This window comes from Pongo abelii, chromosome 21 (genome assembly GCF_028885655.2).
Source record: "Pongo abelii isolate AG06213 chromosome 21, NHGRI_mPonAbe1-v2.0_pri, whole genome shotgun sequence".
NCBI lineage: Eukaryota > Metazoa > Chordata > Mammalia > Primates > Hominidae > Pongo > Pongo abelii.
Genome location: NC_072006.2, coordinates 37867506 through 37892254, shown reverse-complemented (window position 1 = coordinate 37892254; position 24749 = coordinate 37867506). Strand labels below are relative to the sequence as shown.

The 24749-nt window shown below is 49.8% G+C and overlaps 1 protein-coding gene across 2 annotated transcripts in view; it reads left to right on the top strand.

The window, feature by feature from the left end:
- Positions 1–4874: 4874 nt before the first annotated feature.
- PXMP4 (peroxisomal membrane protein 4) overlaps positions 4875–24749 on the top strand; it is a 32532-nt gene continuing 12657 nt past the window's right edge. The window contains exons 1-4 of one of the 2 annotated variants that reach the window (XM_024238715.3): positions 4875–5214; positions 11837–11899; positions 15829–16027; positions 20102–23094. In XM_024238715.3, the coding sequence (XP_024094483.1) occupies positions 5102–5214; positions 11837–11899; positions 15829–16027; positions 20102–20365 (639 nt within the window). In that variant the 5' untranslated portion in view covers positions 4875–5101 and the 3' untranslated portion in view covers positions 20366–23094. Of the gene's footprint in view, positions 5215–11836; positions 11900–15828; positions 16028–20101; positions 23095–24749 lie in introns of those variants that run through there. The other variant, XM_024238716.3, reaches the window with a different exon arrangement.

The window sequence follows — 24749 nt, the reverse complement described above, 5'->3', positions numbered from 1 at the left end:
GTTTGGCAAGGTCAGGAGTTCGAGACCAGCCAGGACAACACAGTGAAACCCCATCTCTACTAAAAATACAAAAAAAAAAAAAATTAGCTGGGCATGGTGGCGGGCACCTGTAATCCCAGCTACTAGGGAGGCTGAGGCAGGAGAATCACTTGAACCTGGGAGGCGGAGGTTGCAGTGAGCTGAGATTGCACCACTGCACTCCCGCCTGGGCGACAGAGCAAGACTCTTGTCTCAAAAAAAAAAAAAAAAAAAGGTTAGGGCCAGGCACGGTGGCTTTAAGAGGTCCAGGTGGGAGGATCGCTTGAGGTCAGGAGTTCAAGACCAGCCTGATCAACATGGTGAAACCTCATTTCTACTAAAAATACAAAAATTAGCTGGGCTTGGTGGTGGGTGCCTGTAATCCCAGCTACTCAGGAGGCTAAGGCAGCAGAATGGCATGAACCTGGGAGGCGGAGGTTGCAGTGAGCCAAGATCACGTCACACTGCACTCCAGCCTGCGTGACAGAGCAAGATTCTGTCACACAAAAAAAAAAAAAAAGAAAGAAAAAAGAAAGAAAAGAAAGCTCTCAGGACACAATCCCTGGCACATAGGCAGTACTCAGTACCATACTCTCTGTAAGTGCTTACTGGGCAAAGGTGAACAAACAGGCCCTACCCTGAGGAACTCAGAGTTATGTAAAATTAAAAAGGTCACCAGATAATAAGCGTCCCCATTATTGCAACTCTTTATCCTTAGCACCCTGCAGGGCCCCTTGAGGGCAGAAACTTATTCATCTATGTGAGAAAGGACTTAGCAAAAGAGAGCACCCAGGAAGAACTTGCCAAACCAAATAGTTTCAAAACACCTTCTGATGCCGGGCCATGTGTCAGGACTTAGTGACTGACTCCTCATGGGAGCAGTAGAAGTAGATTTCTAGAAGTTCTGTCTGGTTCCTTTTCAAATCTGCCATGAAATAAATAGTTTTTTGCTCCCAATATTGATTTTTTTAAGTTTTAAATTTTGTGAGCACAATTTTTTTTTTTTTGAGGTGGAGTCTTGCTCTGTCGCCCAGGCTGGAGTGCGGTGGTGCAATCTTGGCTCACTGCAACCTCCGTCTCCTGAGTTCAAGTGATTCTCATGCCTCAGCCTCCCGAGTAGCTGGGACTACAGGTGCCCGCCACCATGCCGGGCTAATTTTTGCTTTTTCTTTTTTTTCTTTTTGAGACGGAGTCTTGCTCTGTTGGCAGGCTGGAGTGCAGTGGCATGATCTCGGCTCACTGCAACCTCTGCCTCCCAGGTTCAAGCGATTCTCCTGCCTCAGCCTCCTGTGTAGCTGGGACTACAGGCGCGCGCCACCATGCCCAGCTAATTTTTGTATTTTTAGTAGAGACGAGGTTTCACCATGTTGGCCACGCTGGTCTTGAACTCCCGACCTCAGGTGATCCACCTGCCTCAGCCTCCCAAAGTGCTGGGATTACAGGCGCGAGCCACTGCGCCCGGCCTGTATTTCCTTTTTGCCAAGGGTTTGGAGAGCCCATCTACTCGGTTATCATCTCAAACCAGGTTCCCAGTTCATAGCTTGAGCTTTCTTGATCTATTATATCAGGCTCTACTCCCTGGGTTACAAAAAAACTCATCAATGATCACAACTTCCTAAGGAAGAGCTTTAAAAAAAAGTTCCTCTTTCCTTCTCCTTCAGCTGTTCTGCTTAGCACCAAGGCAGCCTTTTCTGTAGTTCCTTGGGGCTGGTGGTGTGGGTTGTGCAGCGGATTCATTTCACGTTAGACTTGAGGGCGACACCCTTTGGGGCTCAGCTTAATGTGAGGAGATCTGCTATATGGCTCCCCACCTGGGGAGGCCCTGGATTTTCACTTGTGCCCCTCTTGCCCTGTGTGGTTGACAAGCTGAAACTTGCAGGTTTAATACTGGTAAACGCCCTCATGTCATAAGTAGCCTTGGTGCTCCAATATCCCAATCTTCCTGTTAAGCATCTGGTTACCAGCTTTCACTCCATAATTGGCCTGAGCATTCCTCATACTTTTTTTTTTTTTTTAAAGATGGACTTTCGGGCCGGGCGTGGTGGCTCACGCCTATAATCCCAGCACTTTGGGAGGCCGAAGCGGGCGGATCACGAGGTCAGGAGATCGAGATCATCCTGGCTAACATGGTGAAACCCCGTCTCTACTAAAAATACAAAAAATTAGCCCGGCGTGGTGGTGGGCGCCTGTAGTCCCAGCTACTCGGGAGGCTGAGGCAGGAGAATGGCGTGAACCCGGGAGGTGGATCTTGCAGTGAGCCGAGATCGCACCACTGCATTCCAGCCTGGGCGACAGAGCAAGACTCCGTCTCAAAAAAAAAAAAAGATGGACTTTCGCTCTGGTTGCCCAGGCTGGAGTGCAGTGGCGCGATCTCGGCTTATTGCAACCTCTGCTTCCCGGGTTCAAGCGATTCTCCTGCCTCAGCCTCCTGAGTAGCTGGGATTACAGGCACATGCCACCACGCCCGGCTAATTTTGTATTTTTGGTAGAGACAGGATTTCTCTGTGTTGGTCAGGCTGGTCTCGAACTCCGACCCCAGGTGACCCACCCGCCTCACCCTCCCAAAGTGCTGGGATTAAAAGCATGAGCCACCGTGCCCGGCCACATTCCTCATACTTTTAAGCACTTCAGTTTGATACAGGGTCTCAGTCACCCAGGCTGGAGTGCAGTGGAGTGATCACCACTCACTGCAGCGTTGACCTCCGCAGGCTCAGGTGATCCTCCCATACCTGTAGTTGGGACTACAGGTGTGTGCCACCAGGCCTGGCTAATTTTTTTATTTTTAGTAGAGATAGGTTTTCGCCATGTTGCCCAGGCTTGTCTCGAACTCCTGGGCTCAAGAGATCCACCCACCTTGGCTTCCCAAAGTGCCGGGATTACAGGCGTGAGCTACCTACCGCACCTGGCAGAGCTTCAGTGTATTTTTGTTTTTGTTTTTGTTTGTTTTTTAACTTTTTAGAGACGGGGTTTCACCATATTGGTCAGGGGTGGTCTCGAACTCCTGGCTTCAAGTGATCCACCCGCCTTAGCCTCCCAAAGTGCTGGCATTACAGGCATGAGCCACTACGCCCAGCCAAGGAACTTCAGTGTTTTTAAGAGGATATTTTAATATATTATCTAACACAGTCATTATCTTCAGAGGAAGGATGAACTGAATAAAGTAGCCTACCATCACAAAAGAAAAATCCCAGAAAACCCAGTTTCAGTGACAAAATAGGCCCAGCACAACTCCCTCCTTCATTGACCTCTGAAATTGTCCCCTGACACCGAGCAAATAACATCACCGGTAAATACCATATGGCCCAAGTAACAGGGGACACCCTCACAAGTCACAGCCACCACTCAATGTGTAGCTGTTATTCAGTGACGACTCCACATAGTGACATCATATGTTAATGACACCCATCAATGCTCTGGGAGATGACAACCCAAAACTATGTGTTGCTTCAACAAGCAAGTGTTGAGTACCCACCATGTGCCCAGTATTGGGGTTACAGGAGAAAACAAGACAAATAAGATTTCTTCTTTCATAGAATTTACAGTTTGGTAAGGGCAATGGACAATGAACACATAGTAAACAAGTCTAAAGTGTCAAAAGTTCTATGAAAAAAAAGAAAAAACACATAAGAACCAGGGTGGCCGGGCACGATGGCTCACATCTGTAATTCCAGCACTTTGGGAGGCCAAGGCGGGTGGATCACAAGGTCGGGAGTTTGGACTAGCCTGGCCAATATGGTGAAACCCCGTCTTTACTAAAAATACAAAAATTAGCTGGCCGTGGTGGCATGCACCTGTAGTCCTAGCTCCTCAGGAGGCTGAGGCAGAAGAATCCCTTGAACCTGGGAGGCAGAAGTTGATGTGAGCTGAGATCACACTACTGCGCTCCAGCCTGGGCGATAGATCCAAGACTCAGTCTAAAAAAAAAAAAAAAAAAAAAGAGCCAGGGTAATGAGTCAGAGTGGACAGTGCTACTTCAAATTGGATGTCTCAGAAAGTCTCTCTGATGAGGTGGCATTTGAGCTGAAACCTGAAGGATGAGAAGAAGCCGGTCATGGGAAGAGCCCAGGATGGCGAATACCAAGCAGGGAACCAGCAAGTGCAAAGTCCCTGAGGTAGAAGGGTTCTTGGCCCAAGGAACATAAAGGAGGCCATTTGGCTGGGAAGCAGTGAGGTGGCAAGTGCTGGAACGTGGGGTCAGAGGGAGAGGCAGGGACCAGATCACAGGAGGTCTTCTCTCCTGGGCCTTGGGGAGGAGTTTGGATTCTAAGAATAAGTGGACGCCGGCTAGGTTCACGCTTGTAATCCCAGCACTTTGGAAGGCCGAGGCAGGTGGATCACCTGAGGTCAGGAAAGCAGCCTGGCCAACATGGTGAGACCCCGTCTCTACTAAAAATACAAAAAATTAGCCGGGCATGGTGGCAGGTGCCTGTAGTCCCAGCTACTCAGGAGGCTGAGGCAGAAGAACTGCTTGAACCCTGGGGGGTGGAGGTTGCAGTGAGCCGAGATCGCGCCACTGCACTCCAGCCTGGGTGACAGAGCGAGGCTGTATCTCAAAACATACATACATACATGGAAGCCATTGAGGGGCCATGTGACTGACACTCTGAGAAGATCGCTATGGTAAAGGATATCCCAGTCACAACTGTCTCGCGTAAAGATGGGGCCCTGCTCCTCCCTGAATCATCACCTGTCGCCCATCCCATCTCTAAGCAGGGCCACTCCTCATTCCGGAGCCCTCCTTCCAAGTACACGCCTCCTTCCAAACCCACTCGTGAACCCAACATGGCCCAAGGGAAAGTGCCTTCTGATTGGACAAATCGAGTGTGTGACCTTGGGCGGAGCCCACTGTGATTGGCTACAAGCTTTCCTTTCTCTTCCAGTCAGACAACTATTTCGATGAGTGCTATTGTCCCATGAGACAAGTACGCTCTCTGATTGGTCTTCCTCGCATGAGTGACGCAGAAACAGCGTATAGACGCCACGAGTCGGCGGCGCTACCGAGGGGCTGTGGGCGCGCAGCTGGAACCCCCGGCTGTTAGTGCGCTTCCAGCTCCTCACCCCGACCCTGCGCGCAGCCTGCACTATGGCAGCCCCGCCGCAGCTGAGGGCTCTGCTGGTAGTCGTCAACGCACTGCTGCGCAAGCGCCGCTACCACGCTGCGTTGGCCGTGCTTAAGGGCTTCCGGAACGGGGCTGTGTGAGTGGGGCTGTCGGGTCGGGCTGGGGCTGATGGATGTCCTGGCTGGGGTCAGAGGCGCGAGTTCGAAGTCCGATGCCGCGGTGCTGTTTGCCCTGGAGCAGTCCTCGTGTGTCTCTAAGTCTCGGAGGTCACCGTCTGTGCAGTGGGAGCTGGATTTTGGGTTGCGCGCCTTCCCAATTCTGAACTGGGGCTCCCACTGCACATTTTCTGGGTCTTCCAACCTTTGCAGCCTGGCCCTCTTGCTTTGACTCCTCCCATGCCAGCTCCTGTATCCCCTCATTTGGGTGCAGTTCACGTCGCCTCTCTGTGTGCCTTTGGGCCTGACTGGCCTCAACGGCCCCATCTGCACAATGGGGAACTGGACTCTGGCCTCTAGCTGGCAGGCGGATGCCTCCTGTCTATTCTGTCCCCATGAAGCTTGCCCATGGGCTTGCATCCTGCTTCTCACTCCTCACCTGTAGGACTCCAGCGCTAAGTCCCATTTGGCTCAGGGGGCTCCTGGGACGTGACAATGAATGTAAAAGAAGCTGCAACTATCCTGGCATCTTACCTGCAAGAGAGGTCTTGGGGTCATTGCCCTGGCTGGTGCCTAGAGGGGAGCTCAGTCTCCTTTAAACCTAGTGCATAACAGCCACCCTTTATTGAGGGCCTATAGTGCCAGAACCGGGGACAAAGCAGAGAACAAACCAGAGAAAGTGGTTTGTGTCCCCCAGAATTAGCATCCTAGTGGCAACGTGGATGGTGGGAAGGATGTGGATGCCTTGGCTTGAACCCTGGCCCCACCTACCCGTGTGATCTAGAGGAAGTCATTTAGCCTCTCTAAGCCTCAATATCTGTAAAATGGGTATGGTACTAGTACTTATACTATCAGGATTGAGTCAATATGTGTGAAATGCTTAGCACAGGCTGGCCACGGTGGCTCACATCTGTAATCCTAGCACTTTGGGAGGCCGAGGCGGGCGGATTATCTGAGGTCAGGAGTTCAAGACTAGCCTGGCCAACATGGCAAAACCCCATTTCTACCAAAAATACAAAAATTAGCCGGGTGTAGTGTCACGTGCTTGTAGTCCCAGCTACACGGGAGGCTGAGGCAGGAGAACTGCTTGAACCCAGGAGGTGGAGGTTGCAGTGAGCTGAGATTGCGCCACTGCACTCCAGCCTGGGTGACAGAGTGAAACTCCATCTCAAAAGGAAAAAAAAAAAAAAAAAGTAAGTTTCATGAGGCCATAACTTTATCTATTTTGTTCCTTGGTATATATTACTAGCACCTGGCATTTAGTAGTTTCTGAAATATTTATTGAATGAATGAATAAGTGTACAAGATCAGAATTGCCATCGTCCCCATTTTCCAGATGAAAAGGCTGTAGCTCAGAGGTAGACCCATTTCTCATGGCCACAGCACTTGGTCACGGTTGGAGCCAGGATTCAAACCCAAGGATGCCTGGCACCAGTGCCAGGCTCTTGGCTCCCATGGACACTCAAGAGTCAGGTAGAACTGGTTCCCACTGGGTCTGGCCAGGTTATATCAGCTATTCCTTGATGTGCCCTGAGATAACATCAGTAACCCTTTTGCCAAGTTTTTTTTTATTTGTTTTGAGATGGAGTGTCGCTCTGTCGCCCAGGCTGGAGTGCAGTGGCGGAATCTTGGCTCACTGCAAGCTCCACCTCCCAGGTTCACACCATTCTCCTGCCTCAGCCTCCCGAGTAGCTGGGACTACAGGCGCCCGCCACCATGCCTGGCTAATTTTTTTGTATTTTTAGTAGAGACAGGGTTTCACCGTGTTAGCCAGGATGGTCTCGATCTCCTGACCTCGTGATCCACCTGTCTCGGCCTCCCAGTGTGCTGGGATTACAGGCGTGAGCCACCGTGCCCGGCCCTTTTTTTATTTCTTTTTTTTTTTTTGAGACGGAGTCTTGCTCTGTTGCCCAGGCTGGAGTGCAGTGGCATGATCTCGGCTCACTGCAAGCTCCACCTTTCGGGTTCAAGCCATTCTCCTGCCTCAACCTCCCGAGTAGCTGGGACTACAGGTGCCCGCCACCACACCCGGCTAATTTTTTTTTTGTATTTTTTAGTAGAGACGGGGTTTCACCGTGTTAGCCAGGATGGTCTCGATCTCCTGACCTCATGATCCACTTGTCCAGGCTGGAGTGCAGTGGTGTGACCTCGGCTCACTGTGACCTCTGCCTCCCGGGTTCAAGCAATGCTCCTGCTTCAGCCTCCCAAGTAGCTGAGACTACAGGTACATGCCATCATGCCCGGCTAATTTTTTGTATTTTTAGTAAAGACGGGTTTCACCATGCTGGCCAGACTGGTCTCGAATTCCTGATCTCATGACCACCTCCCTGGGCCTTCCAAAATTCTGGGATTACAGGTGTAAGCCACCAGGCCCCGTGCCCCCACACATCTTTTTAAAAAGTTTTATGTTGAAATAATTTTAGATTTATAATTTCCTCATTTTACACAATTATTGCTGTGCTGCACACACATCTGTACACCTTGCCCTAATAAATTGTACCTCCATATCAGTGTGCATAAAGCTGCCTCATTCTATTTTTTTTTTTTTTTTTGAGATGGAGTCTTGCTCTGTTGCCCAGGCTGGAGTGCAGTGGCACTATCTCGGCTCACTGCAACCTCCGCCTCCTGGATTCAAGTGATTCTCCTGCTTCAGCCTCCCGAGTAGCTGGGATTACAGGCATGCGCCACCACGTCCAGCTAATTTTTGTATTTTTAGTAGAGACGGGGTTTTGCTATATTGGCCAGGCTGGTCTTGAACTCCCGACCTCAGGTGATCCACCCGCCCCGGCCTCCCAAAGTGCTGGGATTACAGGCGTGAAGCACCACACCTGGCCTTTTTTTTTTATTTTTTAAAATTTAAAGATAGGGTCTTGCTCCGTCGCCCAGGCTGGAGTGCAGTGGTGTGATCATAGCTCACTGTAGCCTTGAACTCCTGGGTTCCAGGAATCCTCACACCTCAGCCTCCCGAGTAGCTAGGACTACAGGTGCACAACACCATACCCAGCTAATTTTTCATACTTTTTGTAAAGACGGGGTATCACTACATTGCCCAGGCTGGTCTCAAGCTCCTGGGCTCAAGCGATCCACCCGCCTCAGCCTCCCAAAGTGCTGGGATTACAGGCGTGAGTCACTGCACTTGGCCAAATTTTTTATTTTTTGTAGAGATTTTTTTATTTTTTGTAGAGATGGGGTCTCACCATGTTGCCCAGGCTGGTCTTGAACTCCTGGCCTTAAGCAGTCCTCTTACCTTGGCCTCCCAGAGTGCTAGGATTACAGGCATGAGCCACCGCACCCAGCCTTGGACACAGGTTTGATTCCAGTCTTTTGTTTTTTCAAACAAGCCTGCAGTGAACATTCATGTATATTTGGGGAGACAATAGTATGTGGCTCATGATTGTCTCAAGGAGGCTGTCAGGATTTTTAGACCTTGTAGCCTGGTAAGACCAGGGTCGGGTACCTGGAGAACTTAGTCAGGGATAGGGATAGGGGTGGAGGTGTCCAATAAAGAAAAATAAGAAAAGAAGAGACACTAATATTGATTGAGCTAGGAACTTTTACATGTGCGTAACTGCCAAAAGGCATTCTGTAAAATGGAGAATACCTTTTGTTGATGGGAAAAGGGAGGTTCAGAGAGGTTAACTGATTTATCCAAGTTCACACAGCAAAACATGGCAGGGCTTTGGCACCAAATACCACTGTCTTTCTACTATTCATCTGAGTATAGTTAATATACTAACATCATTCCTAGATCCCTAAATGAGGAGGGGAAAGGAGGGGTGGGGGAAGAGTTTTGAATCTTAAAAAGAGGCAATTATGTGGGGGGAGGGGGGAGGAATAGCATTAGGAGATATACCTAATGCTAAATGACGAGTTAATGGGTGCAGCACACCAGCATGGCACATGTATACGTATGTAACTAACCTGCACATTGTGCACATGTACTCTAAAACTTAAAGTATAATAAAAAAGAAGGCAATTATGTAACAATTATGTAACATTTAAAATATTTAATAATTTTAAAAGCAATACTTAATCATAGATAATTCTGGAAGTCTAGGAAAGTTTAAAAAGCAAGCAAAAATAAATTATATATATTATATAGTCCTCCAGTGAAGTGGGCATTGCTAATAACAGTGGCATATTTCCTTCCAGTTTTTATTTTATTTTATTTTTGTTTTTGAGACAGAGTCTTAGTCTGCTGCCCAGGCAGGAGTACAATGGCGTGATCTTAACTCGCTGCAGCCTCTGCCTCCCGGGTTCAAGAGATTCTCCTGCCTCAGCCTCCCGAGTAGCTGGGATTACAGGTGCCTGCCACCACACCCAGCTAATTTTTGTAGTATTTTTAGTAGAGACAGGGTTTCACCAGGTTGGTCTCAAACTTCTGACCTCAAATGATCTGCCCACTTCAGCCTCCCAAAGTGCCAGCCTTTTTATAAATGCATTTTTACAAAGTTGAGGTCCTTCTTTGTATAATAGTTAGAAAGAGGCACATTTTGAATAGGTACAGTGTTACCTAACAGCTGTTTTAGGGAATTTGTTAACTTTAAGTTGAGCTAAGCTGAAGATAGAACCTTCTAGAAATGACATTGTCATGGGTAAGGGCTGTTCTGGCATCGGTCAGTCAACAGTTATTTATCAAGCACATGTTATATGTCAGGTACCATGTGGGGTGCTAGGGACTATGCAGATGACAAGCCAGACACATTCCCTGTCTTCACAGAGCCCACAGTCTAGCACAGGAAAGAGATCATTATAATAGAATAAATACTTAATAACCGAGTCATTAAATTGGGAAGATGAAGTGCTGGAGAGAAGTTTTGGGATCTGTGGCAATGAAAAATTGCTCAAACCTAGGCTGGAGCATCAGGAGGCCTTTGCAGAGGGCCCAGCTGAGACCGGAAGGCTGAGGGAAGGTGGCTGGGGAGGAGCACGCCAGGTAGTAGGAACCCCCAGGCCAAAGCCAGGAGCAGAGAAGAACCTGATGTGTCAGATGCAGTCCAGGAAGGACAGTGTGGCTGGAGCAGCAGAGGAGGGCCCTGGGGTGAGGTAGGAGCAGTGAGCAGGGGCCAAGGCTGTAGCACTTTCAAGGCTGCAGGGAAGAGCTTGGAATTTGTTCTGTGAGTAGTGGAAAGATGTTAGAGGATTTTAAGCTGGGAGTGATGTGATGAGATTGATGTTTTTAAAAGATGAGACTGGCTAGGACGGGCAGGATGGCTCACGCCTGTAATCCCAGCACTTTGGGAGGCCAAGGCGGGCGGATCACTTGAGGTCAGGAGTTCGAGACCAGCCTGACCAACAGGGAGAAACCCCGTCTCTACTAAAAATACAAAGTTAGCCAGGCATGGTGGCACATGCCTGTAATTCCAGCTACTCGGGAGGCTGAGGCAGGAGAATCGCTTGAACCCGGGAGGCGGAGGTTGCAGTGAGCCGAGATCATGCCATTGCACTCCAGGCTGGGCAACAAGAACAAAACTTTGTCTCAAAAAAAAAAAAAAAGAGAGACTGGCTGCAGTGAGAACGTCAGGATGGAGCAGAGGGAGCAATTCCACAAAGCCAGTTGAGCAAGGATGGTGGACCTTTTACATGTGCCATCTCCTTCCATCAAAATTATGGGGCCCGGCACAGTAGCTCACGCTTGTAATCCCAGTACTTTGGGAGGCCAAGGCGGGCAGATCACCTGAGCTCAGGAGTTTGAGACCAGCCTGGCCAACATGGAGAAACCTTGTCTCATACTAAAAATACAAAAATTAGCCAGGCGTGGTGGCACGTGCCTATAATCCCAGCTACTTGGGAGGCTGAAGCAGGAGAATTGCTTGAACCCGGGAGGTGGAGGTTGCAGTAAGCCAAGATCATACCACTGCACTCCAAGCCTGAGCTACAGAGAGAGACTCTGTCTCAGAAAAGAAAAAAATTACAACTAGCCTTCTGAGGTTTAACATCCCTTTTTGAGGTGGGTGGATCACCTGAGATCAGGAGTTCCAGACCAGCCTGGGCAACATGGTGAAACTCCATCTCTACTAAAAATACAAAAATTAGCCTGGCATGGTGGCTGGCGCCTGTAATCCCAGCTACTTGGGAGGCTGAGACAGGAGAATTGCTTGAACCCGGGAGGCCAAGGCTGCAGTGAACCAAGATTGCGCCACTGTACTCCAGCCTGGGCGACGGAGTGAGACTCCATCTCAAAAAACAAACAAAAAACATCCCTTTTTATGCTGAGCGTGATGGCACACACCTGTAGTCTCAGCTACTCAGGGAGCTGAGGCTGGAGAATCGCTGGAGCCCTGGAGTTCAGGGCTGCAGTGAGCTATGATCGTACCACTGCACACCAGCCTGGGAGACAAAGTGAGGCTCTGTCGCTAAATAATTAAAAATAAACATCCCTTTTTATGGTGTGGAAACTGAGGCTGAGAGAAGTTAAAGGACATGCCTGAGACCATACTACCAGGAAGTATCAGAGCCCGGATTTGCATCCAGCATGATTTCCCCTCCCAAAGCGGTGTTAGAATTTGGGATGGGGGGAGAGAACAAGGGGTCAAAAGGACAGCCCAAAAAGAAAGTGCAACACAGTGACATTATAGTAACTGTTTTCTTCTGTTTCTACAGCTATGGAGCCAAAATCCGGGCCCCTCACGCGCTGGTCATGACTTTTCTCTTCCGGAATGGCAGGTACACATCCCTCAGACTGGGAGAGAATGTGGTCAGCCCTCAGTGCCAGGACAGTCGTAATAGCTTCCTAGCTGGGTCTACCCTGTCCCCCCATCACGCCTCCTAAAGTCCAACTCCTTTTTTGTTGTGTTTTGTTGTTGTTGTTGTTGTTGAGATGGAGTCTCTCTCTGTTGCCCAGGTCAGAGTGCAGTGATGATCTTGGTTCACTGCAACCTCCGCCTCTGGGGTTCAAGCGATTCTCCTGCTTCAGTCTCCTGAGTAGCTGAGACTATAGGCACCCGCCACCACACCTGGCTAATTTTTGTATTTTTAGTAGAGATGGAGTTTCACTATATTGGCCAGGCTGGTCTTGAACTCCTAACTTCAGGTGATCAGCCGCCTGGGCCTCCCACAGTGCTGGGATTACAGGTGTGAGTCACCGTGCCTGGCCCTAAAGTCCAACTGTGATCCCATTATCCCTGCTTGAAAACTCCCTGTGCCCTCCAAGGAAGCCCAGGTTCCAGGCCTGGCCTTCAGGGCCTTCTGCAGTCTGGCCTCAGCTGACCCCCCGTTGTGTCCACCCTGGGGTGCCTTTGGCACACAGAACTCGCTGCCATTCTGTACACATGCCATATGTAGCTCCACCTGCACACATCTGCTCACGCAGCACTCCCGCCAGGAGTGCCTTTGGCTCGCACTCCACCTTTACTTCCCTCCTGGCAATCCAGACCAGTTCTCTGAGGATCACTTCCTCCTCAAAGCTCCCTGATCTCTCGTCTCTTGCTGAAGCATCTTCACCTTCCTCTCATCTCCCGCAGCTCTTCCCTCAAGGCACTTCTCAGAAAACGGGTTGCGGTCTAGTGTTTAATGCATATAGGCTCATGTGGAACATACAGGAATCATGCACTGGCAGCCTCCAGGCCAAATCCAACTTGCAAGATGTGCTCATTTTGTATTTTTATCTTATTTTTTTTTTCTGTTTATTTTGTTTTTGTTGTCCTCCAAGTCATTTTTTGAAAAACTGAACTTGTGTTCATTCAGCAGATATTTATTGAGCATCTGCTATGTGCCAGACACTGTTCTAGGTACTGGGGATACAGCAGTGAACAAAATGGACAGTGACTCCTGCTGATATTCTAGCAGGGGGGTGGCAGAAAATAAACATAGTAAGGAGAGTCTGTGGTATGTTAGAAGGTGCTATGGTTATGGAAAAGTGCAATTAGAGCAGGGAAAAAGGGAAAGGGCATCAGAAGTGCTGAGGGGACAGGTTGCAGAATTAAATAAGGAAGGCCTCTATGAGAAAGTGACATTGGAGTAAAGACTTGAAGGAGACAGAGTTATCCAGGTGGATATGAAGGGAAAGAGTGAGTGTTCCAGGCCACGGGCATAGCCAGTGCAAAGACCTTGAGATAGGATCCTGCTTGATAAGTGTGAGGAGGCTGGAGCAGAGGGGCTGAAGGGGAGAGAGGACAGAGAGGCGGGTCACAGCTTGACCTGGGTTGGTCCTCTCCAGCTTTGGGTCATAGAAAGGAATTTGGCTTTTCCTTTAAGTGCAATGGGAAATTGTTGTAAGATTTTGAGCAGGGCTGCACCATTATTTGACTTATGTGTTAACAGCATGAGAGTTAAGAATTTGCTGCTAGGCCAGGCGCAGTGGCTCACGCCTATAATCCCAACATTTTGGGAGGCCGAGGTGGTACACTTGAGGTCAGGAGTTCGAGACTGGCCTGGCCAACATGGCAAAACCCTGTCTCTACTAAAAAATACAAAGATTAGGTTGGGCACAGCGGCTCATGCCTGTAATCCCAGCACTTTGGGAAGCCAAGGCAGGCAGATCACGAGGTCAGGAGATCAAGACCATCCTGGCCAACATGGTGAAACCCCATCTCTACTAAAAATACAAAAATTAACTGGGCGTGGCGGCGCACACCTGTGGTCCCAGCTACTCGGGAGGCCGAGGCAGGAGAATTGCTCGAACCTGAGAGGCAGAGATTGCAGTGAGCCGAGATCACGCTACTGCGCTCTAGCCTGGGCCACACAGAGCGAGACTCCGTCTCAAAATAAATAAATAAATGAACAAACAAAGATAAGTCGGATGTGATGTTGCACACCTGTAGTCCCAGCTACTCGGGGGGCTGAGGCAGGAGAATCGCTCAAACCCAGGAGGAAGAGTTTGCAGTGAGCCCAGATCATGCCACTGGACTCCAGCCTGGGCAACAGAGCTAGACTCCATCTCAGAGAAAAAAAAAAAATTGCTGCCAGGTTAAGAACAGATTGGTGTGGGGGGAGGGGAGCAGGGCCACCCAAGGGCAGAAGCAGGTTCCCTCCAGGAGGCTGTGGCAGTGATGCAAGTGAGCGAATGTTGGGTTTGGACCTCAGTGGTGCTGGTGCAGGTGAGAAGAGTGGTCAGTCTCTAGACACATTTTGAAGGCAGGGTTAGTGCCAACACTTAAAAACTGGTAGATTCCACATGGAAATCCAGGTTTCCTGCCTTAGAACTGGCAACACTGGGGCCTGTGTTTGCGTGGGGTGAGAGACAGCTGCTCCCGGCTGTCCCCAGTCACCTGGAAGATTTCCCCGTGGACCCTCTCACTCATTCAGGGTCTTCGTCTAGCCTTAAGAGCACCTGAGTTTGCCATTCCTGAATTGGGAGGAGTATACTCTGTTCCTTCTCTGTGTTATCCTTCCTGCCCCCTAGTGATTTTTTTTTTTTTTTTTTTTTTTAATATTTAGAGACAGGGTCTCTGTCACCCAGACTGGAGTGCTGTGGCACAATCACAGTTCACTGCAGACTCAAGCAAACTTCCTTCTTCAGCCTCCCGAGTAGCAGGAACCACATGCGTGTGCCACCACACCTGGCTCATTTTTTCTATTTTTTATAGAAACGAGGTCTCATTATGTTGCCCAGGCTGGTCTGGAACTCCTGGGCTCAAGGGATCTGCCCGTGTTGATCTCTCGAAGTGCTGGGATGACAGGTGTGAACCACTGTGTCTGGCCTCCTAGTAATTTTTTCTTTGTTTAAGGTAGAGTCTCTCCCTGCCGTCCAGGCTGGAATGCAGTGGCGCCATCTCAGCTCAGCCTCCCAAAGTGTTGGGGTTATAGGCGTGAGCCACTGCACCTGGCCTCCAGTGATTTTTAAGAGAAAAAGAATAGCCTCCTCTATTTAAATGTTCACTTCTCAGGATAAAGACCAAACTCAGCATGGCCCCACTGTCTCTGCCCTGCACCCTCCCCACAAACTCTCTGGTTCTCTGCTCATGGCCACGGCGGCTTCTCTCTGCTCCTTTCCTCATACTCCCTGACCCTCCTCCGGGCCTGGCACGTGCTGAGCCCTCTGCCTGGGATGCAGCTCCCCTCCCCTCTTGACCTTCTCATCAGGAAGATCCCAGCGCCATCTCTTGTCAAGGTCAAAGTTCTTTTTGTGATTATTTATTTAACATTTTCCTCTCCCAGTAGATCATAAGCCCCTGAGGGCAGCGAGCAGATCTGTTTCTTCTCAGAATCGTATCCCCAGATCCAGCACATGGCAGACACTCACTCCTTCACATGTTTACTCAAAAAAACATTTATTAAGCACCTACTATGTGCCAGGCCCTGCACATGAACAAGCCAGATCCAGACACCACCCTCCTATAGCTGCTACTGTGGTGGGGGAAGATAATAAACAAGCACATAAATGTCGGTTGGTGACCATAGCTAGGAAGGAAAAGAAAATTAGGGTCAGGACAGGATGTGGTGGGTATTCTGTTCTGTAGGGTGATCAGGGAGGGTCTCCTTGGGGAGGTGGCACTGAGTCAAGGCCTGAATCAAGGGAGAGAACATGAAGGGTAGAGGCCGGTGACTGAGCATTACTCCGAGCTCCTTGGCTGGTTGTTAGGCATGCCCAGTGCGTAAAGGCCCTTGGGGCTGCTGAGCCTGCACTCATGGCAGGGGCACCTGTGTTTGTGCAGCCTCCAGGAGAAGCTGTGGGCCATACTGCAGGCCACGTATATCCACTCCTGGAACCTGGCACGGTTTGTGTTCACCTACAAGGGTCTCCGTGCCCTGCAGTCCTGCATACAAGGCAAGACCTACCCAGCACACGCATTCCTGGCGGCCTTCCTCGGGGGTATCCTGGTGTTTGGAGAAAACAATAACATCAACAGCCAGGTAAAGATCCTTCCGAGATGGGGGTAGTGAGGGGGGCGTGGTTCAGCACAGAGGTGGGGGTGACAGAAGGGGGCGTGGTTCAGTACAGAGGTGGGGGTGATGGAAGGGGGCGTGGTTCAGTACAGAGATGGGGTGACGGAAGGGGGCGTGGTTCAGTGTAGAGGTGCGGGTGGGAGAAGAGGGCTTGTTTCAGTATAGAGGTAGGAGGGGGGGAAGAGGCATGATTCAGTGTAGAGGTAGGAGTGGGGGAAGAGGTGTGGTTCTGTATAGAGGTAGGAGTGGGGGAAGGGGCGTAGTTCAGGGTAGGGGTGGGGGAAGGGGCATGGTTCAGTGTCGAGGTAGGGGTGGGGGAACGGGCGTGGTTCAGTGTAGAGGTAGGAGCGGGAGAAGGGGTGTAGTTCAGTGTAGAGTTATGAGTGGGGGGAAGGAACGTGGTTTAGTGTAGAGGTGGGGGTGGGGGAAGGGGCGTGGTTCAGTGTCGAGGTAGGGGTGGGGGAAGGGGCGTGGTTCAGTGTAGAGGTGGGGGTGGGAGAAGGGGTGTAGTTCAGTGTAGAGTTATGAGTGGGGGGAAGGAACGTGGTTTAGTGTAGAGGTGGGGGTGGGGAAGGGGCGTGGTTCAGTGTCGAGGTAGGGGTGGGGGAAGGGGCGTGGTTCAGTGTAGAGGTGGGGGTGGGAGAAGGGGTGTAGTTCAGTGTAGAGTTATGAGTGGGGGGAAGGAACGTGGTTTAGTGTAGAGGTGGGGGTGGGGAAGGGGCGTGGTTCAGTGTCGAGGTAGGGGTGGGGGAAGGGGCGTGGTTCAGTGTAGAGGTGGGGGTGGGAGAAGGGGTGTAGTTCAGTGTAGAGTTATGAGTGGGGGGAAGGAACGTGGTTTAGTGTAGAGGTGGGGGTGGGGGAAGGGGCGTGGTTCAGTGTCGAGGTAGGGGTGGGGGAAGGGGCGTGGTTCAGTGTAGAGTTATGAGTGGGGGAAAGGGCGTGGTTCAATGTAGAGGTAGGAGTGGGGGAAAGGGCGTGGTTCTGGATAGAGGTGGGAGTGGGAGAAAGGGCGTGGTTCATTGTAGAGGTGGGGGTGGGGGAAGGGGCGTGGTTCTGTATAGAGATAGCGGTAGGGGAAGGGGCGTGGTTCAGTATGGAGGTAGAGGTGGGGGAATGGGCGTGGTTCTATATAGAGGTAGGAGTCGGGGAAGGGGCATGGTTCAGTGTAGAGGTGGGAGTGAGGGAAGGGGTGTAGTTCTGTATAGGGGTAGGAGTGGGGAAAGGGCGTGGTTCTGGATAGAGGTGGGAGTGGGGGAAGGGCGTGGTTCTGGATAGAGGTGGGAGTGGGGGAAAGGGCGTGGTTCTGGATAGAGGTGGGAGTGGGGGAAGGGCGTGGGTCTGTATAGGGGTAGGAGTGGGGAAAGGGCGTGGTTCTGTATAGGGGTCAGGAGTGGGGAAAGGGCGTGGTTCTGGATAGAGGTGGGAGTGGGGGAAAGGGCGTGGTTCTGGATAGAGGTGGGAGTGGGAGAAGGGCGTGGTTCTGTATAGGGGTAGGAGTGGGGAAAGGGCGTGGTTCTGTATAGGGGTCAGGAGTGGGGAAAGGGCGTGGTTCTGGATAGAGGTGGGAGTGGGGGAAAGGGCGTGGTTCTGGATAGAGGTGGGAGTGGGGGAAGGGGTGTGGTTCAGTGTAGAGTTATGAGTGGGGAGAGGGGTGTGGTTCATTGTAGAGTTATGAGTGGGAAGAAGGGCATGGTTCAGTGTAGAGGTAGGGGTGGGGGAAGGGGCGTGGTTCAGCGTAGAGTTATGAGTGGGAGAAGGGCGTGGTTCTGTATAGAGGTAGGAGTGGGAGAAAGGGCGTGGTTCAGTGTAGAGTTAGGAGTGGGGGAAAGAGCGTGGTTCAGTGTGGAGGTGGGAGTTGGGGAAGGGGCCTGGTTCCGTGTAGAGGTGGGGGTGGGGGAAGGGGACGTGGTTCAGTGTAAAGGTATGGGTGGGTGAAGGGGCGTGGTTCAGTGTAGAGGTGGGGGCGGGAGAAGGCGTGGTTTAGTGTAGAGGTGGGGGTAGGGAGGGGGCGTGGTTTATTGTTGAGGTAGAGGTGGGGGAGGGGCGTGGTTCTGTATAGAGGTGGGGCTAGGGGAGGGGGCCCTGGTTCTGTATAGAGGTTGGGGTGGAGATGATGAAGATGATAAGCTGTTGGCTCTTTTGCATGTCTGAGTTCTGTGACTCACCAGTCCCTCTGTGACCTTGGGAAGGTCACTTTCCTCTCAGTTTTTCCATCTGTAATTTCATGGTTCCCAAAAATCAATGCATGTACTGCTCTCTGGGGCAAAGATTGTTTTTAAAAACCACTCTGTAGTGAAATGAGGGGAAAAAATGACCCTGAAGTAAGGTTTTCATAAAACTTAATACACTCTAAAAACTCTCTCATTCTGTGACTTGTCCTTTTTCTTGGTTAAAATTCGCTTTTGTTATGAAATGATGAATAAGAGACTAAAAGCTAGTCGTTGGGTTTTTGTTCTGTTTTGTTTTGTTTTTGTTGAGACAGAGTCTTGCTCTGTTGCCCAGGCTGGAGTGCAGTGGCACGATCTAGGTTCATTGCAACAACCTCCACTTCCCAGGTTCACGCATTTCTCCTATCTCAGCCTCCCGAGTAGCTGGGACTACAAGCGCCTGCCACCATACCAGTAATTTTTGTATTTTTAGTAGAGATGGGGTTTCACCATATTAGTCAGGCTGGGTCTGAAACTCCTGACCTCAGATGATGCACCCCCGACCTTGGTCTCCCAAAGTGCAGCGTGAGCCACTGCACCTGGCGGAATGCTAGTTGTTTTTTAATGTTCTTTGGCAACCTGAAAAGTTGGCAGCCTCTCTCTACTTGCCTCCCTCAAATTTCTTAAATATTTTTAAATTGTAAAAATAATTTTTAGGCCAGGCATGGTGGCTCATGCCAGTAATCCCATCTCCATTAAAAATGCAAAAAAATTAGGCATGGTGGCGCACACCTGTAGTCTCAGCTGCTTGGGAGGCTGAGGCAGGAGAATCGCTTGAACCAGGGAGGCAGAGGTTGCAGTGAGCCAAGATCGTGCCACTGCACTCCAGCCAGGGTGACAGAGCAAGACTCTGTCTCAAAAAAAAAAGAAAAAAAAAAATTTACCATTTTTTAGCCATAATTTTTATTGGCTGTCACATATAATCCCAGCACTTTGGTAGGCTGAGGAGGATTGCTTGAGGCCAGGAGTTTGAGACAGCCGGGGCAACAGACCAAGACCCTATCTCTAAAAATTTTCTTTTTTTTTTCAAACTACATCCAAAGTAAACTGAAGACAAGAAGCAATAAAAATAAGTGCAGAAATCGGGCCAGCGCTGTGGCTCCCACAGCCTCAAGCAATCCTCCTCAGCCTACCAAAGTGCTGGGATTATATGTGACAGCCAATAAAAATTATGGCTAAAAAATGGTAAAATTTTTTTTTTCTTTTTTTTTGAGACAGAGTCTTGCTCTGTCACCCCGGCTGGAGTGCAGTGGCACGATCTTGGCTCACTGCAACCTCTGCCTCCCTGGTTCAAGCGATTCTCCTGCCTCAGCCTCCCAAGCAGCTGAGACTACAGACAAAGTGCTGTAATCCTAGCACTTTGGGAGGCCAAGGTGGGCAGATCATCTGAGGTCAGGAGTTCAGGACCATCCTGGCCAACACGGTGAAACCCTGTCTCTACTAAAAATATAAAAATTAGCTGGGCGTGGTGGGCACCACCTGTAATCCCAGCTACTCCGGAGGCTGAGGCAGGAGAATCGCTTGAACCCAGGAGGTGGAGGTTGCAGTGAGCCGAGATCCAGTAAGCCCACTCTAGCCTGGGCGACAGAGCCAGATTCTGTCTCAGAGAAAAAAGAAAAAATTAGTACAGAAATCAATGAAATTGCAAACAGGAAATCAATAGAGAAAAGGACCTAAACCAAAAGTTGATTCTTTGAAGAGATAATTAAAATAAATAAACCCCTAGCCAGGCTCTCTAAGGAAAAAAGAGAAATGAAACAAATTATTAATATCAAAAACAAAACAGGGACATCACTATTGATCACCAGTAATTCCCATCATTCCCTCTTTGCAGATCAACATGTACCTGTTGTCACGCGTCCTGTTTGCCCTGAGCCGCCTGGCTGTAGAGAAGGGCTACATCCCTGAACCCAGGTGGGACCCGTTCCCGCTGCTCACTGCGGTGGTGTGGGGGCTGGTGCTGTGGCTCTTTGAGTATCACCGATCCACCCTGCAGCCCTCGCTGCAGTCCTCCATGACCTACCTCTATGAGGACAGCAATGTATGGCACGACATCTCAGACTTCCTCATCTATAACAAGAGCCGCCCCTCCAATTAATGCAGCCCTGAGGTGTCTGGCTGTGGCTCAAGATTTGGCCCCGTGCAGACCCTCCCAAAGGATACTGCCTTCTCAAGATCATAGGCCTCAGACTCCAGCTGGTGTTATCCCAGAGTTCCGTTTGCTGAAGTAAAAACACTGATTTTAAAATCCCAGTGGGTACCTTTGTATGGTGGCACAAGTGGCCGAATCAGGCTGAGGAATCTAGGGCTTGGTTCCAGCTGTGCAGCTGACTTCTGTGAGACTGGGGCCAGCCACACCACTCTCTAGGCCTCAGGGGTCATGGAGCTCAGAGGAGGGCCCTGAAGTCTCTTTCCTGCGGGTATGTTCATTCTTCAACTGTTCCTATGTCACAGAGGGCTCCTTTCTGGTGGGCAGTGGGTTGTAAATACTTTTTAAAAAACACTAAGTTCCTCATCTCAGATGCTGTTCTATTGGAGAAGTTCTAGAGTCCCACTGTCCAATAGAAACATGTGAGCCATGTATGTAATTAAAATATTTCTAGTAGCCACATTACAAAAAAGAAGGCTGGGCACTGTGGCTCACTCCTGTAATCTCAGAACTTTGGGAGGCTGAGGCAAGTGGATCACTTGAGCTCAGGAGCTTGAGACCAGCCTGGGCAACATGCTGAAACCCAGTTTCTACAAAAAATACAAAAAATTAGCCAGGTTCCATCACCTGTGGTTCCAGCTGAGGTGGGAGGATCACTTGAGCTTGTGAGGTCATGGCTACAGTGAGCAAAGATCACGCCACTGCACTCCAGCCTAGGCAACAGTGAGACCCTATCTCACAAAAAAAAAAAAAAAAGGTGAGATTAATCTTAACTATATATTTTAACACAAATTTGTAAAAGTTATTTCAGCATATAATTAACATCATTAGATATTTTGTACTCTTTTTTTGTATTAAGTATTCAAAATTGGGTGTATATTTTGCCACCCACATTTTTAGGACCCAGTAGCCACATGTGGCTAGTGGCTGCTGTGACGGGCAACACAGATATAGAACACTTGTATCCTCACAGAAGATTCTAGTGGACAGTGCAGATCTAGAGCTAGAGGGGACATGGGTTTGAGTCCCCACTCCCGCACTGTGTAACCTTGGGGAAGGTTCTGGACCTCTCAGAGCCTCAATTTATCATAAAATGAGGATAATCATAATGCCCTGGTCCTCACTGGACTTAATCAACTACCACTGATGCGCTACTAATTACTTTCATTTAGTGCATTCATACTCCCACTTGGGTGTTTTCCACATATTATTATTATTTTTTTTTTTTTAAGTAGCGACAGAGTCTCGCTCTGTCACTAGGGCTAGTCTCGACCTCCTAGCCTCAAGCAGTCTTCCTGCCTCCGTCTCCCAAAGTGCTATGATTACAAGCATGATCCACTGCCCCTAGCCCGCACATATTATTTTTAAACCATACAGTGGCCTTGCAAATGTGTGTTTTGGTCCCCATTTTACAGATGTAGAAACTGAGGGTCAGGCCAGGTGCGGTGGCTCACGCCTGTAATCCCAGCACTTTGGGAGGCTGAGGCAGGCAGATCACCTGAGATCAGGAGTTCTTGACCAGCCTGGCCAACATGGTGAAACCCCATCTCTACTAAAAATACAAAAATTAGCCAGGCATGGTGGCACGTCCCTGTAATCCCAGCTACTCGGGAGGCTGAGGCAGGAGAATCGCTTGAACCTGGGAGGCAGAGGCTGCAGTGAGCTGAGATCGCACCACTGCACTCCAGCCTGGGCCACAGAGCGAGACTGTGTCTAAAAAAAAAAATAAAAAAAGAAAGAAAAGGAAAGAAACTGAGAATCAGAGAGGAGAGTAACTTGCCCAAGGTAATACAACTAGTATAACAGCCAAATCAAGATTTGAACTCAGATTCGTCTGATTTCAAAGCCCACGTTTTTTCCAGTGCCTTGTTTCAAATTTAGAAACCTAAGCCATGCTATGCAAATGTTAGCTAGCTCATTATAGGATATGGGCCAGAAAGGGGTACAAATTCAAATGCCCACAGGGGCCTACAATGACATAGTACTATGCGATGAGGGGTGATGGGGACATGGGGAACTGGAGACTTGTGTGCCAGTCTGATTTTTTCTTTTTTTTTTTTTTTGAGACGGAGTCTTGCTCTGTCTCCCAGGCTGGAGTGCAGTGGCACGATCTTGGCTCACTGCAAGCTCTGCCTCCCAAGTTTACTTACGCCATTCTCCTGCCTCAGCCTCCGGAGTAGCTGGGCCTACAGGTGCCTGCCACCACACCTGGCTAATTTTTTGTATTTTTAGTAGAGACGGGTTTTCACCGTGTTAGCCAGGATGGTCTCAATCTCCTGACCTCGTGATCCACCCACCTTGGCCTCCCAAAATGCTGGGATTGCAGGTGTGAGCCACCATGCCTGGCCAAGTCTGATTTCTTCAAAACCACGATCCTGGACCAGGCACGGTGTCTCGCACCTGTAATCCCAGCACTTTGGGAGGCCGAGGCGGGTGGATCACCTGAGGTCAGGAGTTCGAGACCAGCCTGGCCAACATGGCGAAATCCTGTCTCTACTAAAAATACAAAAATTAGCTGGACATGATGGCGGGCACCTGTAATCCCAGCTACTCGGGAGGCTGAGGTGGGAGAATCTCTTGAACCTGGGGGGCTACTGTGAGCCAAGATCGTTCCATTGCACTTCAGCCTGGGTGACAGAGTAAGACTCTGTCTCAAAAAAAAAAAAAAAACAACACAATCCTGAACAAATCAAACAAGTCTCCAGGAAAATTTAGTCCGTGGGCTACCGATTTGAGACCATTGGTCTGGTAGATATACTTTCATTAATATACTTACTCCATCAGTCTCTTTCTATATTTTAGAAGTTACTAGTAGAAATGTACACAGGAGTCACTGGAGACCTTATTAAAATGCAGCTTCTGATTCAGTGAGCTGGGGTGGGGCCTGAGAGTCTGCATTTCTCCCAGGCTCCCCGGTGCTGCCAGTGATGCTGCTCTGAGTAACAAGGGGGTGGGGAATGATATGGAGCCGTCCATTATTATCCCATCTGACAAATGAGTCACAGAGCCCTTAGGTAATTGGGATCAGTGGGATCAGTCTGATTCTGTAAGCTGTGTTTTCAGCCACAACATTTACTGCAAACTTGGAGTAGGTAATTATGAAGCTCCTTTACCTTGTTGTGGAGGTTGAATGAGCTCTAGAGCAAGGGGTCCGCAACCCCAGTACCAGTCCATGGCCTGTTCGGAACCGGGCCTCACAGCAGGAGTTGAAAGGTGGGCGAGCTAGCGAAGCTTCATCTGTATTTACAGCCACTCCCCACTGCTCACATTACCACCTGAGCTCTGCCTTCTGTCAGATCAGTGGTGGCATTATCTAAAGGGTTTGCTCATAGGAATGCAAACCCTTTTGTGAACTGCGCACATGAGGGATCTAGGTTGCATGCTCCTTATGAGAATCTAATGCCTGATGATCTGTCACTGTCTCCTGTCACTCCTGGATGGGACTATCTAGTTGCTGGAAAACAAACTCAGGGCTCCCACTGATTCTACATTATGGTGAGTTGTATAATTATTTCATTATATATTACAAGGTAATAATAATAGAAATAAAATCCACAGTAAATGCAATGCGCTTGAATCATCCTGAAACCATGTCCCTTCCCCAGCAGTCCATGGAAAAATTGTCTTCCCCCAAACTGGTCCCTGGTGCCAAAAAGGTTGGAGACTGCTGCTCTAGGGGTTGGGGAGGGCAGAGGGCTTGGGCCATCACCAGGCAGGTTTTATAGCAGATGGTGGGGGTGCCCTGCCTATAGCTCCTCTAACTGACGACCCTCGTGCACACTAGCCAGCTTTGCCAGTGGCCGCCCCTCTGTCTTTCTGCCCGAGGACTCTAGCTTGTCACTGGTGCCTCCTTTGCCAGCCTCTCGCAGGCCTGAAGGGCTGGGGAATGAACACATCCTTGGAGCAACCTTCAACCAATGACTGATAAATACCCCCACTCCCACAGCCCGCATCCCTCACCCCTCGGGTGGGATAACTCAGAGGTGCGTGCTCCACACTGACTCCCAGGGCCACTCAGCAGGGCTGAGCCTCAAACACCCTCCCCGTCTCCCTTCCTCATGCCCCTATCAGTGCTTCCTGGGACCACTTCCCATATGAACCACTTGCACTCAAATACTTGTCTTAGAGTCTGCTATTGGGGGAACCCAAACTAAAATTGGCCTCTGTACAGCAGGTTGAGAGGCAATATAGCATGGTGGTCAGGGACATAGGCTTTGGAGCCAGAGTGCCTGGGCTCAAGTCCTGGCCCCACAGTTTCCTTGGGCAAGTGACTGAGCCATTCTGTGCCTCTATTTCCTCATTGATAAAGTAGGCATTGTCATAGCACACACCT